Raw genomic sequence first — 17,500 nt, 5'->3', positions numbered from 1 at the left:
TTTCAGTTTTATTAATCCAAAAGCAGTCATCTTCGAAAAACTGTTATTCTACATCTTCATCTTTAAAAATGTCTGAACCTTTGACAGCCTGATCACAAGCTGCTTACGTTTCGTCTTATTCATTGACCTACGGACTCGACTCGTGCATAAAGACAGATTTCAAGAGATATGCAGCGCGCGCAATACTTTATTAAACGTATTGTGGTTATCTCGTCGGGAAAAGGTTACTTTAGTGTGTGTGTGTGTGTGTGTGTGTGTGTGAGTAAAAAACTACTTTTGACAGTCAGCCAGTCCCCTGCAGAGACAAGATGTCTCTGATAATTGTTGAATACATACCTGCAAACTGGGTTTAGTCTTGCTTTTCTATTTAACGGCACAAAAATAACGAGCTCGATGAATCCTAAATGAAACGACGTAAAAGAAGAGACTCAAAGAAGAGAAGAGCTGCCTTACAGCGTCCAAGAACTAGACGTCACTGTATGACAATGCATACTGACTTAAGTGCACTAAACATGATCCATGCGCTGAATCGTGGAGTTCACTTCATGCATTGTGTCTGTTATGATTCACAGATGAAAAAGGAGGCTGCGCACAAACTCTATTGTGGTGAATTATTTATGCAGACACAGTTCTGCCGTTGCTGACAATAACAGCGTAAGAATGTGCTGCTGACTAATGAACGGATCCAGACTGAAGACGTGGACGCTTCCGGTAAAATCTGCATGTGAACACGGTAAAATGTGTTAAACGGAGCTGAAAGTGCAACTCTAATTGGTGAAAGCATCGTCAAATTAATCAAAACATTGCGTAAACAAACACAAAAGCGGTGATGGATGTCTAAACAGAATAAAAGTACAAAAGGTAACAGCTATTAAACAAATGTGCACGAAAACGTAATCCATTATGACTGTGTGTAGAGTTAACAGAATTAAAATAAACACTTTCTCACAACTCTCACTAATGTTTTTTTTTTTTTGACCAAAAGTCGTGTTTATGGAGCGTTCCTAAAACATGAATCATTTTTGATAAACGTTCTCTTAACGTTGAGAAAACGTTTTTAGAGCGTTCTCAAAATGTCAAAACGAAACGTTTCTGCAACGTTCAAATAACATTCTAAATCACGACAAGAATACTTTTTAACAATTTAGAATATTAAAAATAAACGCTAAAAAACTTTATATTTTAGTGGAAGTTAGTAGAATGGTACCATAAACGTTTTTGTAATTTATAAACAACATTATAGTTGCAAAACTATGTCATCATAAAAAAAGGTTTTTTTTACGTTTTTAGAATATTAAAAATAATCATTCAAATAATGTTATATATTGAGTGAAAATAAAATTAGTACCTTTAAAAATAATAATAATAATAATAATAATAATAATAATAATAATAATAATAATAATAATAATAAGAAGAAGAAGAAGAAGAAGAAGAAGAAGAAGAAGAAGAAATAAAAACTTTTTACTTAAAATGTCTAAGTAAAAAAAGTCAGAAGGATGCTGTAAGAAATGTTTTTGTAACCTTTAAATAACATTATACGTCCACATCATTTAAGATAATTTTTAAATAATTTTTAAATCAATGATTAACGTTCAAACTTAAGTGTTAACATTCTTAGAATATATATATATATATATATATATATATATATATATATATATATATATATATATATATATATATATATATAAAGTTAAAATAATGTTATATTTTAGGGGACGTTAGTAGAATGTTTAACATTATAATCGCGAAACCACTCTCAAAACTATTTATTTCATTTTAAAACTATATATTATAAATAATAAATACAGTAACATCCTCAGAATATTACAAACAAGCATTTGAATGTTTTCTAACCGTGTTGTATTATATTCCAGCCGAACCGAAGCCAGTCACGCTTCCAAACAAAGAGCTGAGTGAATCCTAAATGAACTGACGGGATGGATTCAGCGTCCTGAGGAGGAGATACGCATCAGATATCATCATCATAATCATCAGCTCAATTACTGAGAGCCGAAGGCAGCCGAAGGCGGAGAATACTGTTACACGGGGAACGAGGGATGGAGATGAGAGAGATAGAAACAGAGATGGACAGATACCGGCTCCTCGCACCTTCCCCTTGACCTTCAGGACAGCCGAAGCTCCTCTGATCTCGTGATGTTCACATGCATCATTCATCGAATCGGTCTGTTTACCTCCGAGAGCTTTTATTCGGGCCGAGAACCGCCCAGGTAGACGGAGACCCGACCCGTGCCCGGGTCCAGACTCCACGATAACAGACACGAAGACACAGGGGGAAAAACAAGTCTCGTTTTCACCGCGAAACAAAAAATAGGACGGGGAACGTAAAAAAAATAAGGCAGTTTTTGATCACAGAACTGAGGAAAACAGACGCAGTGAGAAGTTAAAAAAAAGACTGGAATGGTGATATGCCTAAAGTCGGAATTGCAAAACTTAAAACTGGATATACAATGTTAGACGTTAAATTGAATTAGTTAACTATTGCTTGATGAAAACAGACGCAGAAACAAGAAGACTAAGGCGAGGTATTAATTTAAGATCGTGAGAAAAGTCGTTTGCTAGATGCAAACTCAGAACTGTGGACATGCAAAAGGGAATGAAGAAAAATGTACTCATTTAATTCAGAGATCACAATTACGCTTTGATTTTTTTTTTTGGTTATCTGACGGTGGAAACAAAAATAAATAAACCAGAAAAACTGTGAAAAATTCATTCGCGATTCTAAAAAGAAGCGCAAGATATAAAGTTGCAATTGCGGGGCGATAAAGTAAAGAATTATGATTTTTTTTGTGTGTGTGTTTATAATGTCTGCTTTGAATGAGCTTCTGTGGAGAGCAGCTGAAAACGTGAAAAATGTTGCGTTCGGAAATCAAAGACAAAACATTAAAATTAACAAAACTGGGCTTTTTTTTTAAAATTGCATGCTTTAAACCTGTAAACTAAGGCAAATCCAGTCCATTGTTATCAATATCAACCCAACTAGAGCTAAAACCTAAAGACGCTTCACATTCAGACTTGATGAACTAAACCAATTCAAAATATTAATATAAACTTTAATACCTAAAATAAATCTGCGCTAAATTGAGCTGAAAGAATTAGAGCTGCTTCACAGCAGAAATCGACTCAATTAAATAACAGTTATGTTACTGTAATATTACCATAAGCTGCTTTGAAACGATCTGTACTGCATAAAGTGCGCTATAAATAAACACGCGGGATTTTTGTGCATGCAAAAGATGAAGAATAAATGCATCATTTCCACAAGACTGTAAAGGTACGGGAACGTTCATTAAACTTTAAAGCATTCGAACGAAGCAAAACCAGCTGTTTGGGATTTTTATTTTGTTCTGAGCCTGATTTTAGGTTCATTAAAAAGTTTGTTTCTGCTCTCAGCTCCAGAAACGATCGCAGACAAACGCTTCCCACCTCGCTGAACCCGCGCTCCGGATCACATCAAAAGTCAACACTCGCAGCTATAAAAAATAAATCAACAAACATCTCAATAATTAATGCAAACCAATGAAAAGCGCGGAGCTCCGCGTTCAAAGCGCGAATCTGCTTAAAGCCCTGAAGACCGAAGAAGAACACGAGAGAAAGAGGACTAAAGATCTCTAATCTCTATAATGAACAGCACTAATGTGAACAGGTCAGAGCCAAGCGCTCATTAAAAACCCGGTATTAATAAAACAGACCGAATGAAAAACAATCAGAGGAAAACAGTCTGTGCATCTTCCTCAAAAGCGTGTTCGTGTCTTTAAAGCGCCTTGATTTTCTGAAGGAATTACTTTAAACCGCACGCGCCGAGTCGCTGCTTTTATTAAGGTCAGGCACGTTTGCACGTTTTGATATAAAAACGTATACTTTTATTAACCGGGGACGCATTCAATTGTTCAAAAGCGACGGCGAAGACATTTCTAAATGTTACAAAACATTTCTCTTTTCGAGTAAACGCCGTATTTTTCTGTTCGCCGGTGAATCCTACAAAAATGAAATGCGTCACGGTTTCTGCACAAACACTCAGCGATAATCAGAAACGTTTCTCGAGCGGGAAATCAGTGCATTGTTATGATTTCTGAATCATGGTGGCGCTGAAGACTGGAGTAATGGTGCTGGAAATACACAGAAATAAATTACAGTCCAACACATATTCACGCAGGAACCAGATGACTTCATTTCCAATAACGTTTCACAATTTTTACTGTATTTTTGACCAGCTGCATGCTTCTTTTAAAAGCCTGTGCAGACTTATAGCCGTTTCGTTCGTCGCTTCAACACGTTTTTCATCCGGTAGAATCTTTAGAAACGTGCTTCTCACAAAGTGGGAGAGGCACTTATTTCATGATGTTATATTTAAGTGTTGTGAACATAGCTGGCTCTTGACGAATCGCTTTGGTTCGTCTTCTGTCGGTTTGCTTTGGACACAAGAGAAAAGCACAGAATTGCAAAAATGCATAAATAAATAAGTCAATCATTTAGATGAGAAGCATATCTGCTGGTGATGCCACATTCTCGGCGTATTGTAAAAGGCTAGAGTTAATTTAGGCCTGTACTACATTTAATTTGTAAGTGCTTTACATTAAAAAAAAGAATAAAAAATAGGCCTATGCACCGCCTGACCTGCTTTATGTCACTGTTTACTAGAAAGAAAGGTTTCAAAGAGGCACACTTTACTCCGATGAAGTACCAGAGAGAAAACACATTTACAGTAAATTAATCTAAACAAGAAGAAGAGATTTAAAGCTTGTTTTGTAGAACGTCACAGATCTATATGACGGAGAGGAACACTCTTTTAAATAGAGGCCTCTATATATAATTTAGCACGCATTTATTTTAACCTTATTTGTTCAACGACTCCCAAACGATTTGTTCAACGGTTCATATTTCCGAAGGCCTCGGCAATTGGTCGATGTCGTTTAAAGCAGACGCCTAGTGGTGAGGAATGAATCTGCACTTTGGTTCAACACCGAGTGGGCGGGGAATATGCAAATGTTTCGTTCTGAGGTCATCGGGACGCGCTTGGGACTCGTTTTTAACGATTCAGAGTCGACTGCTCGTTTGCACTACTTTTTCCTTCCAGGGTCGAATGGCGTTGTAAGTGGCGGAAGGTGTTCGAGGTTTCGGCCGTGACCTTCTGACCCCTGGCGCGATCCGTCCGCTCCGCTCTGCGTTTCGCGCTCGCTCACCCGGAAGAGAACGCGGAGGGACGGCGCTCGGGTCAAACGCTCTGAGATTGAGACAAACACACTACAGCAAGCTTCGTAAGTCAATGCAGTCTATAGCTACAATAAAAACAAATGCATTCATCTAGTGGTTATTTACAGCGGCCTGTGAGAAATATAAAGCGGGTGCATCATGGCTGGATCTATTTGCTCAGAAATACAGTAAAAATTAAATTTCTATGATTATCTGTTATGCATTTCTGCGCTCAAAGCTGAATCATTGCTCCGGTCTTCGGTGCCACACGATCCTTCAGAAATTGTTCTAATAAGCGTTAATATGATTGGCTCACAAAACATTTTATTTCTCAGGATTCTTTGAAAGTGCAAAAGAACAGCCTTTACGTGAAAGAGATCATCAGAAACGTCTTTACTCACACTTTGGATCATTTTGATGCGTGCTTGCTGAATAATTTCCCTCCAATATTTCGTATGCCTTCTTTAAACTGCTAATACGACTCCGTTATAGGCTCTCCATATAAATCACATCGTATTGTGAAGCATTTGTCGCTCTGTGAAAAGAAGGTCAAGGCAAACACGTTGCATTGTGGGCCATGATGTTAAAACGCTGTAGGGTACGTCGTGCGTTCTGGAGAAACGCGTTCAAACACAACCCGCTTCATGTGTCTGCAAACAGCTGAATAATGCAGCTCAATCTGTCCAAGCACCGCTTTTAGCTCCTCACCCAAACCCTGAAGATGTGATACTGTACTCCGCTTCAGAAAACACGCAGGAAACACTTCAGATCAACCTTCAAAGCCGGGAAAACTCTGGAGAACGTAATAAAGTTCAGCGCCGACAGGGTTTAAGTTCACCGAGAGCCAGATATGAATATGATCCTCATTCGCCTGCTCATGAAGACCAGCAGGTGAACTGACGAAGATGCACTGATGTCGGCCTAAAATAAACTGATTTTTTATTTTTTTTTAAGACCTAAAGCTATACTAAATACACTAAAACTAAAAAATAAATCAGAACAATTTAGAATTTTTTTTTAAACATAATTGCTAGAAAACGATCTGAATTTAAATAAATCTGATAAAGAATTACATTTGTAAAAAACGTAAATGAAAGTGTTACTGAATTATTAGAAATATTTTTATCTCTAATAAATATGACGTAAAACTAAAAAAAATCGTGAGGAGGAATAAACATTAGGATAAAGTCAGTGGCTGAAATAGAATGAAATGTTAGATAAATTGAATAAGTAATTCAAAAATGAACAAACAAGAGAAAGTTTATAAAAGTAACTGATTTACTACAATTACTAAAAACTGAAAATACTAAAATAATTCATAATGAATTGTGCATTTAGTCACAGAATGAAACTAGTACTGATTAAAAAAAACAAGTCAAGTCAATGTTTTTGTGTCTTAAATAAATATATCAGATTTCGGTTATGAACATGGAAAAAAATAAAAATAAATCGATGAAGATGCGCTGACATCGGATTAAAATAAACATAAATATACAATAGCTACACTAAAATTACTAATTGAAATTAGTAAAAATGTACTATTTAAAAAAAGCACAATTGCTAAAATATGTATTCGCTATCTTAAATAATCAGCTTTCATGAACTTAAAAAAAAATGGCTATTTTGCATTTTTGTACATTTTGTATAAAACTGTATTATTTTGTTTTTGTTCAGATGCGACGTGATGAACAGAGCAGTCTCCGGTCATTAGAGACCGAGCACTTGTGAAGAACTCACAACACACACACACACACACACACGCACACACACACAGACGCACACACACACGCACACACACACACACACACACACACACACACACACACAGCACTTGTGCACACACAGCACACACACACACACACACACACACACACACACACACACACACACACACACGCACACACACACAGACGCACACACACACGCACACACTCACACACTCACACACACACACACACACACACACACACACACACACACACACACACACACACACACGCACACAAGCACACACACACACACACACACACACACACACACACACACACACACACGCACACACGCTAAAGAACAAATCTCAAAAACCAGGAGAATGAGGAAAATGATGAGCTGGAAGGAAATGGAGATGGAAGCAGTGATAGGATGTTAGAGGAGAAGGGAAATAGATGGGGATGATAAGCAGCGGATGCTCTCGCTCTGCTTTCTTACTCCAATTTCCCTGAGCGACCTCTCCAGAACCGTCTGGGTCTCCGGTTCAACCGCTGCCTGTCGGGACACATTCACGTTCTGACCACTGAGCTGGTATTATTGAAGCAGCGGCACCTTTTGTGCTCAAAATGTACGTAATAAGCAAATACACGTTTGGGCTTGCGCTTCATCACTACAGTACACCTGTAACACGTGTTTATTCTGTTCTTCATAAACCGGCTTACAGTGAGACGCACACAGTACTGTTTATTAACCGCTAGACTCTAGAGCAACACAACTTACAACCCTAGACAAGAAACTATTTTTGTTCATCAGAATTAAATAAACTTTAAATGTCACCTTGAAACTAATTAAAAACAAATATGAGAGAAGCATATGACAATATTACTACAATTGAAATTAAATTGAATTTACAATAAAAAAAGGAATGTGGGAACTAACTGAAATAAGTTTAACTTTAGAATTAAAGCTGAAATAAACATAAATTAAAACCATTTTGAAACATAAAGAAACCCTAAACGTTAATAAATATGATAAAAGCATGAAATAAAAAAAAAGAAGTCAAAAATAATAATGATTAAAATAAGTAAATGAAATATGAAACTTAATTGAACTGAAAAACACTGAAAGACATTGAAATATAAATATCAGATTAAAATTTAATGAAATCAGAAAATTAGAAATGTGGCTTATTTTAATTAAATAAGCACTAAAATGACTAACTGAAATTAATTAAATTAAACTAAATAGAAATAAAATTAAAAAGACAAAAACATACAATTACTAAAAAGATTAACTAAAAATACATTAGTCTAAAAAGAGCGCAGGATTATGGTTTCAGTTTTCTACACGGACTATTATTACGGTGCGATTAAAAACTTTTATTTTGGCCAGTCATATGTCCTCTACTCGCTCGAATTTCTTTCTTCACATAGCCCTTAATATCATAACTCAAATCAATATGCTATGGGCATTGACTTATTTGACAAATAGTCATTTAATAAGGATAACGGACACTTCGACAGGATGTCGAACCCTTTCAGGATGATAAAAGAAGAGTCCTGTACTCTATCCCTTACTTCGGTTTCGGTCACATGACATTAAAACTTGTGTGTTTCGAAGAAAAAGACCAGATATCCAGGTCCCGTTTTGGAAGCAGAACCATTTATTATCAAGTACAAGAATATCAAACAAACAGAGAGAAAGAGAGAAAAAAAAAAAAGACTCGGATTTGTCTCGGGTAACCTTGTTACGACAAAGACACTTGACAGCAAAGATCTTCCCCCACGCTCGAGTTTTAATATCTTATTCCTTACAATTTCAGATTTAAAACGTGATCGCTCCGAAGTCTTAAAGGGATAGTTCACTCAAAAATGAAGCTACTCACCTCAAAGACGCAGATCTTTTTCCTGAAGATTTTTCGCTGAAATCACGCTCCTTGACGATTATAAAATGCAAGTCAATGCACTTGAGGGTGAAAAAGCACACACAGGCAACACAAAATTAATACCTGTGGCTTCTGACGGGTTACGGCAAAAGGGTAGCTGATTAAGACTAGTTTATTCTCACTGCATATGCTTATTACATCCATGTTTCACATCATTACTGGGTGCTTTAATGATATAATCGCGTATGTGTTACATGAACGAGTGAAATAAACTGGTTCACAGAAACGAAACGTCCAAAAGAATCAGTTGATGGAACAGAATGGTATTTCCCCGTTTGCTTGAGGCTGTGGATTACAGGGAATAATGTTGAAAATAATGTTCATTTTCTTGCACAGACCGATCATTTCTCTTCTTAGGACCTCAGTATATCATCGGGAGCCTGTGTATGCTTTGACTCTGCCGGGAGCCATTGACTTTCATTTTATGAATCGCCAACAATCCCAATTTGGGTTAAAAATCCTCTCACTGTTCTACTGGAGAAACAAACTTGAGTAGTTTCGTAATATTAGGTGCACTATCCCTTTAAAAGCAGCTCGAAGGCGTTTTAAAGTGTAATTCACCCCAAAATGAAAATTCTGTCGTTGATTAGCCTCACGTCGTCCAAAGCGGTAAGGTCTTCCTTCATCTTTATAACACAAGTGAAGATATTTTTGATTAATTCTGCGAGCTCTCTGACCATGTGACATCAGTGGCTTCAGTTACGCAATGCTACGAGAATACTACTAAAGAACAAAAAAACGAGTTACATGATCTTCCGTTCCGGAGAGTTTCACAATGCATATGCATGCTTGCCCTGAATCGTAAACAATATTATGCAGATTCCGCTAATACGCACACTTTCCCCTCTAACGTAAACAACGTTGATTATGCAGATTACATTATCGCGTGATGCAAAAGTTGATTGCCCAGATTGCGTTAATGCACACGCTTTTTTCTCGAGCGATACCAACACTGATTACTGCGATTACGTTAATGCACACTCTTTCCCCTGGAACGTAAACAATGCTGATTATGCAGATTGCGTTAATGCACGCGCTGTCCTGTTCTTGGGTACTCTCCGAAATGGCAGAAGATGCAACTCAGGGAAAAATTATTTTCGGATAAAGTTATTTTTGTTTTATTTGCACACAAAGAACATTCGAGTAGTTCAAGTTGAGCCACTGGCGTCGCCGTTTTACCGTTGTCTTTACTACGTTTCTGGACCCGGGTGTTTCTCGCTATGCAGATAGCTCGAAGAAATGACTCAAAAATAACTGAATTTATGCTGCAAAGAAGAACGAAAGTCTTATGGCTTTGGAACGACACGAGCGCGAGTAATTAATGACCGAATTTTCATATTGGGGCAAACTAACTCTTTAAGAGGTGTGTCCATGGGGGAGTGGCTTGTTTGGTCCATCAGCAGTCAATCAGCCCCCCAGCTGGGCTGTGATTGGCTAATTCCAGCCCCTCCCACTACTGCCAGTTAAAAGTACGTCCAATGAGCCGATAGAAGTTCCGATTGTGTTGGCGCAAATACGAGCGCAGCTGTCGCAGCACAGTGCTGTTGACGGGCGGATGCGGCCGTCCTTTGGACTCGTGCAGGCACCGCTCGTGGCCGTCGCTGCGAATGCAGTAGAAGCCTTTGGTCTGGTTAAAATAGAAGTTGGACGCCACGATCCGCGGCGGCAGATGCAAGAAGCGTTCGACTCGCTGGAGCTCCGGTAAGGGATCGTGGATCAGCGTATCCCCGTCCACGATGTGGATCTGATCCAGAGGAAAGTGCTGGAGCCAGTTCCTCATGTGGACGTCGTAAAGACTGCGCTGGATGGCTTTGTAGCGCGTGTTTAGCGCGCCGTTCTTCACTAGCATGTTCTCGATGGCCTGCACGGGTTTGTGGTTCTCCAAGCGGTTGAAGTAGACTTGGGTGTAGTCCGATATGACCCTCTCCGTCGGGTCTCTCAAGATCAGCAAGAGTCTGATGGAAGAGTTCATGGCGTGGATCCGTGCAGGCGCCACCGGAGACGTGAAATACCCCGGCGTCTTTTCCACGGTGATTTGATTTGGATACGAATAGGGCATTTGGTCCCGGTACCATTCGAAGCCTTTGGCGTAGTTCTCGTCCCAGTCGAAGAAGTGGACTTCGGTGGCCGCCGCCGCGACTTCGGGGTGGATATCCAGCATTTCCAGCAGGGCTCTGGTGCCTCCTTTCCGCACGCCGATGATGATGCTGTGTGGTGAGTGTTTGCTGGTTCCTGGAGGAGGAACCAAGGAAGGGCCGACCGTGCCGTTGGCCAGATCTCCCGGGGCCGGTGTGGAGCCGCCGGGCCACACTTGGATGTACTCCGGCGGGGCGGCGTACGTCCGGAGCGCCAGGAACAACACATAGCTCAGAAGATTAGCCATGGAGAGAGTGAGAAGAGATGGAGAAGAAGAACAGCGTTGAAGGAGTTTCACAAACGCAAACTGGAGGAGCTCAAGGACGAGGTGAAGCCACCGGTCCACAGCGCATCTGGAAAACAGGAGAAAAAGCGCAAAGATCTGATTATTTGACGCGCCATTCGGGTCGAAAAAGATGCCGTTGAATGAATATCTGAACATGTAATGCATCATAATAAAGGTCAGACTCTTTACTTTCACTTTTCAGAAATATATATATATAAATCAAATACTACATCTAGTATTTAGTAATATTATGAAAGCATAGATGCAGTAGATAGCTTCCATCAACACTCCTAAAGCTTGCACAGGCTTGCACATTTTACTGCGTAGCATTACACAGCTTTCAGTTATACGCGGTTAGTGTTGATGATTGCATTATTTTTCTCATATGCTATGAGATCGCTTGTTTCTGAATCTCCTTCGACTGTGTTTATAGCGCCCCCTAGCGTGTAACAGCAAAAACACAAGCCCAGAACAAACATCCGTTTGGAGAGGTAAGAGTTAAAGAATATATTAAAAGTCACCACACTTTCCCTTTTCCCTTTCTGATGAAGCAAATGTTGTTGATCTCATTTCCACCAAGCGTTGGTACTGATAACTAATAATAAAACTAATCACATTATCATTTTCAAAAAATGTAAAATTAATCAAAATGTAAATATGAAACGATGAAACTAACATATGGTAAAGTACTAAAATAAAATAATAAATTAATACTAATTAACACATTTTTTTTACTAAATTGAATTGAAATAAAGCTGAAATCATTCTAAATAATACATAAAAATGTTGCCTTAGCAAGTAATTTAATTAAGTTAAATTTAATTGGAATAAATTGGTTGAAATTAACCTAAAATTAAATTCTATATAATATTTGTAGAAACTAATAATCAAAACAGTACATAATGAAATGAAAGAAAAAAAATGTTTAGACCATGAACCGAAATAAATGTTACTAAATCCTGAAATGAAATAGAAATAAAGCTATGTAAAAAAAACCCTAAAATAATTAGTAACTGAAAATGCCAATTAATATATAGTTCATATTTGTTTCAGCTTTTTTGTTTTATTGTTTTTTCTCTTCAGTCAGATATAATAATCCTGTACTAAATCACAATAAAGTTAGTTTTATATATTTTTTTTTAAATCTCATCCCAGGCTGCTGATCCACAAAAAATGGCATAAATCATCTAAAGACCCTCCTGAGAAAATAAACACCTCCTCCAATATTTCATAAATCCATGCCAGTTAAACTTGGTTTCATGTGTGGCCAGACACTGCATGCGATATTATTGAATTCCAGTCATAATGGCTGCTAAAAAACCCTGAGAACACAGCAAGCGATTTGATTACACGGAAAGTGTTGCTGTGTTTATAAAAACGCATTGCATTTCTACTCGGAAAATTACCCAGAAGCAGACGCACACCTTGAATTTAATCCACTGCCGTCCTTTTTTCGGTTGCGTTAAAGAAGATAACAAAGCACTAACTATACATTGATAACTGTTTCTGTTGGCTGAAGGTGATTCTTTTATCGCTTCAGCAGATTCAAAGAAGAGCCGAGGCCAAAGTCTCAGAAAAGAGAAAGCGTAAAGATCCTCTCTGATTGCGTTCAAAGGACCCTCAAGTGTCCCATGCAGATGTGTGAATTCGCAAACATCTTCTGACCTTTACGCTTCATCAAATTCCCGAGCGGAGCAAACAGAGACACAGTTAACAGAGACCAAACAGCCGAGCCTCCAGTCACAATATTCCTCCAGTTAAAGGTCACTTCGGTGGCATTTACCGCCACTCTCCAAACTGATTAAAGCCTATAACTCTATTACAGATTGCAGCCATCTGCACGCTTTCATGAGACACGATTACACGACTTGATTTCAGCTCTCAGAACACTTTATCCAAACTCCACTCGCTCCGGTCAAGTAGATATTCATCGCATATTAATCGTTATGTTTATTATGATTAGCCACTTCTTGGCCGGTCACGCTGGTTTCCTCTCAAGACTGTGACCTGCAAGAAAACCCTTAGTGATGATTACTAACAAGGGCTTTCTAGGGCCCTACCATTTGTTTTTCATGCATTTTTAACTGTAGCATATCGAATAATCACTTTTAACTCAAACTGTAAACTTGTCCAGCACTTTGACCCAAAACTTTACGCAAATAAAATACATATTAAAAGATTAATTAGTTTTCTGCACTTGTTTGATTATTCAAATCATGAAATCTGTATTTTAATATGTATTTTATTTGCGTAAAGTTTTGAGTCAAAGTGTTGGACAACAAGTTTACAGTTTGAGTTAAAAGTGATTCTCCGATGTGCTACAGTTAAAAATGCATTAAAAAACAACAACAATCATATTATTGTTTGACCATATTATAGCATAAATAAATGATTGAATAGCTAAGGTTTTATGAATTCAATTGATTAGACAATAAATAAAATAAAGTAAAATGTACACAGAATACATTAAAATTGGAAAATATTTTATAAAATAAAATGGAATTTGGGGGGAAAATATAGATAGATATATAAATATAGATTCCCGTTAATATTAAATCTTTAATAAAAAAATAATCATAAAATAGCATTTTTCATTAACTTGATTGATTAAACATCCTTTTTTTAAATTAAATATATTTGAACAGTAAGTAAAATAAAAAAGTCCAACATTTGTTTTTTTTTATACAGGAAAAAAAATCAAATTTAATTCAACAGAATTTTTTATTGTAATAAATTACTAAATAGTTTATAAATTCAACGGATTAAACATCTATTATTATTTTTTACATCCATTAAAATATTACAATAATTTTATTAAGCCAGTGGAATTAGGGGAAAAAAACAAGCAGAAAACATATGGAAAAAATAAAATTAAATGTAGAAAACGAAGCCTTATACATCCGTTTTTTTATTATTACAATTTAGTTCAACGGAATTAGAAAACAAAATGAAAACGTAGATTTTTATTAGAAAGAAAACTTTAAATGGGATATTGGGGTTTCTGTAGGTTTCTTTTGTTTCAGCCGGGTCCAGACATGTTTTCCCTCTTCCTCCTCCACAAACTGCTTCCCATTTCTCTTTCTTATTCACATGCTCTTCCGGCGAGCTCAGAAAGTGACACTGCTGTAATCTGCGCGGGGATGCGCTCTGACGTTTCTGTCTGCTGTCAGCGCTCAGACACAAGAAGAGCTGCCAGGCCCGATGCTAACCGCCAGACGCACAGCCAAGACCGCTGTCCAAACCAATCCGGCTCACCACCCAGGTACAGAAGTCCCCCAAGATACACCACTAAAAAATCTCTGAATATAATTGCATTAGATAACAGACAGTAAAGTAATATGCAAACAGCGAAGCAGGGTGTCTTTGCAATAACCTTTCTTTCACACCGGTGATTCACTTTCAATGCTTCAATGCATTTCCAGGGAACACATTCATTTAAGAAGCTTAATGAAATGCTTCAGACAAGCATCTGCCAAAAGGCATAGATGTAAATGGACATAATAAATATATCAGACTGACTTTTGCATGGACTATTGTATGCGTAATACATGGTTAGAACCAAACCGTGACTTTACTGAGCAAAAAAAGAAGAAAAACATTACAAGATGCCTTTGAAGTAATAGTAAGAAATTATATAATAAACAAAAAAAGCTGACTGTAATACTACACTATATATATATATATATATATATATATATATATATATATATATATATATATATATATATATATAAAATAAAATAAATTTTACAAAAATTAATGCATAAATAAAATAAAAGCTTACCATAAATAAATAAATTCTAATAAAATAAAAGCTTGCCATCACAGTATAGTTAGATGAAAAAATAAAACTTCTAAAATTATTTAATCTCATGCAATGGACAGAAGTACTGTATATAATAAAATATTATGGTCCCACAAATGCAACAAATAACTTTCTTGCATAATAAATTAAATAAAGGCTTACCATCACATTAAAGTTAGATAAATAAAATTCATAGCTAGAACAAATAAAGTAAAATAGCTCCAATAAATGACACAATAACCTGACTGTCACTTTTGAGTATTCAGTCAGGAAACGAAGTGTGTGGAGGAACAGGAAGACACTGAGCGCTCGCAGCGCAGACGCTTCAGATGATTATAACGGAGGCAATTTAGTTCTGACCGTCGATAACAGACATCGTTTCAGACCAAACTAACGTGTGCTTTCTACTCTCTTCTACACACTGAATGCCAATGCTTTACTAATGTGTTACCTGATGCTAAGAACGAATGAAACCCAAGACTAATTTCTTACGAATTATGGTCTGCTGATCACATGATCTGTTTTGCTCTTTCATGTCACGCTTCCTAACTTAATATGATGGTTTTTTTGTTTGTTTGTTTTTTTAAGAATCACACTTTGATGCCTGAACCTCAGTTACAGCCAGAAACTGAAGAAAAAGCAAACAGAGTCTAATGTTTTCATCCAGTGGCTGAAAAGATGAACCGTGTGCAGTCCTTTAAACACAGTATTTAAACACTCCACTTTAAAAATATAAGTTAAATTATACATTTTAACAATGCATTATAGTAAACGCTGCATTTTGATACATGCTACTTAAAAAGTACTAAATGTAACTATATCATATTAAAGTAACCTAACTGATTACATTTGATTATTAAAATTTCATACAAATGTTTTTAACTGTTAATTATTTTAAACAGAGTAACTGTGGCACTCGACACTGATTACTGCCGGACTCTCGAAATCCTTCATTACTTGAATTATAATAATTTAATTGTAAAGCACCTCTTTTTTTCATTAAGATCTTTCTGAGGATAAATGCAGACTTAATATTATAACAAGAAATTGCTGAATGCGATACTCTTATTGAAATAAAAATCTCTGCATATCTATGACAGAAAACACTGGCATCTAACATGTCTTGTTTATGCATATGCATAAACGGTTATAGAATAACTATGCATCCTAAACTCTTATTTTAGAGCCGTCAATGCAACATGGAAAAGAAACCAATCACATCTGCACACAATGCATGAGAAAATATTCAAAGGTAAGTTTCTTTGCATTCAGATTAAAAAAGTCTCAACAATACACACAATTTAAGGCATCATTTATAGATCTACGCTTACTATTCTACATTAATATACACAGTTTGACTTTTAATACAATTGCACTCCCAGTTATTCAGTGTTAAACATGCATTACCGTCCTAAAATACACTTATCCTCCTCTCTCCCGCAGATGCGTCTATTTACAGAAGCAGATGATATATACTTGTGTCTGCGCACACTATGGGTCTCTATCTAAAGTTTAGTCATGATAAATGCACATACACACGCGTGTGTCGAGCTCCAGGTCTCTCCACGGGACGCAAGGAGCGGCTAATTACCCAAAGCGCCGGCTTCTGCGTCTCATTCTTATTCCGGGTCTCCGTCTTTCTTCGAGACGAGATGGAAACAGCAGGCAGCGTGATGCTTAGCAGAGCCTCATTTGAGAGCGATTAGCATAAAACAATAATTAATCCAATGAAGCCTGATATTACAGTGCTCTTTTCCCACAGTATCACAACTGTTTTTACAGCTGATAACGAGGTTCTGGCGCGAACCGCAATCGGTGTGCGATAACGCCGAGGCGAACGTGAAGACGAGGCGAAACATAACACTTCTCTCTCCGGCATCACACAGGTGAGGTCTGATGGGAAAAGTCTTTGTGTCGGGGAGGGATGGATGGAAGAATGGAGGATGACGGATAGAGGGGAGGATGGAAGGAGGGATGGAACGATGGAAGAATAGATTGATTATGGATGGAGGGATAAAATGATGGAAGAATGGATAATGATGGATGGAGGAACGAAGGGAGGGATAGATGTGGATGATGTATGGATGGATGGATGGATGGATGGATGGAGGGATAGAGGGATAAAATGTAAGAATGGATAATGATGGATGGAAGGAGTGATAGACTGAAGGAAGAATGGATGATGACGGTTAGATGGACGGATGGAAGGAGGGATGGAACGATGGAAGAATAGATTGATTTATGGATGGAGGATTAAATGATGGAAGAATGGATAATGATGGATGGAGGGAGGGAGGGTGTGATGGATGTGGATGAATGGATGATTATAGATGGATGGATGGATGGATGGATGGATGGATGGATGGATGGTGGAGAGATAAAATGTTGTAAGAATGATAAT

At 37.4% G+C, this 17,500-nt stretch overlaps 1 protein-coding gene across 1 annotated transcript in view; it reads right to left on the bottom strand.

The window, feature by feature from the left end:
• Nucleotides 1–8,567: 8,567 nt before the first annotated feature.
• The window catches only part of hs3st1l1 (heparan sulfate (glucosamine) 3-O-sulfotransferase 1-like1), a 45,756-nt gene continuing 36,823 nt past the window's right edge, over nucleotides 8,568–17,500 (bottom strand). Inside the window, exon 2 of the mRNA XM_043254601.1 lies at nucleotides 8,568–11,361. Coding sequence (XP_043110536.1) covers nucleotides 10,326–11,255 — 930 coding nt within the window. The 5' untranslated portion in view covers nucleotides 11,256–11,361 and the 3' untranslated portion in view covers nucleotides 8,568–10,325. The remainder of the gene's footprint in view (nucleotides 11,362–17,500) is intronic.

This window comes from Puntigrus tetrazona, chromosome 13, assembly GCF_018831695.1.
Source record: "Puntigrus tetrazona isolate hp1 chromosome 13, ASM1883169v1, whole genome shotgun sequence".
Taxonomy (NCBI): Eukaryota; Metazoa; Chordata; class Actinopteri; order Cypriniformes; family Cyprinidae; genus Puntigrus; species Puntigrus tetrazona.
The sequence above is the reverse complement of the archived record's forward strand: the minus strand, read 5'-3'. Positions and strand labels throughout refer to the sequence as shown.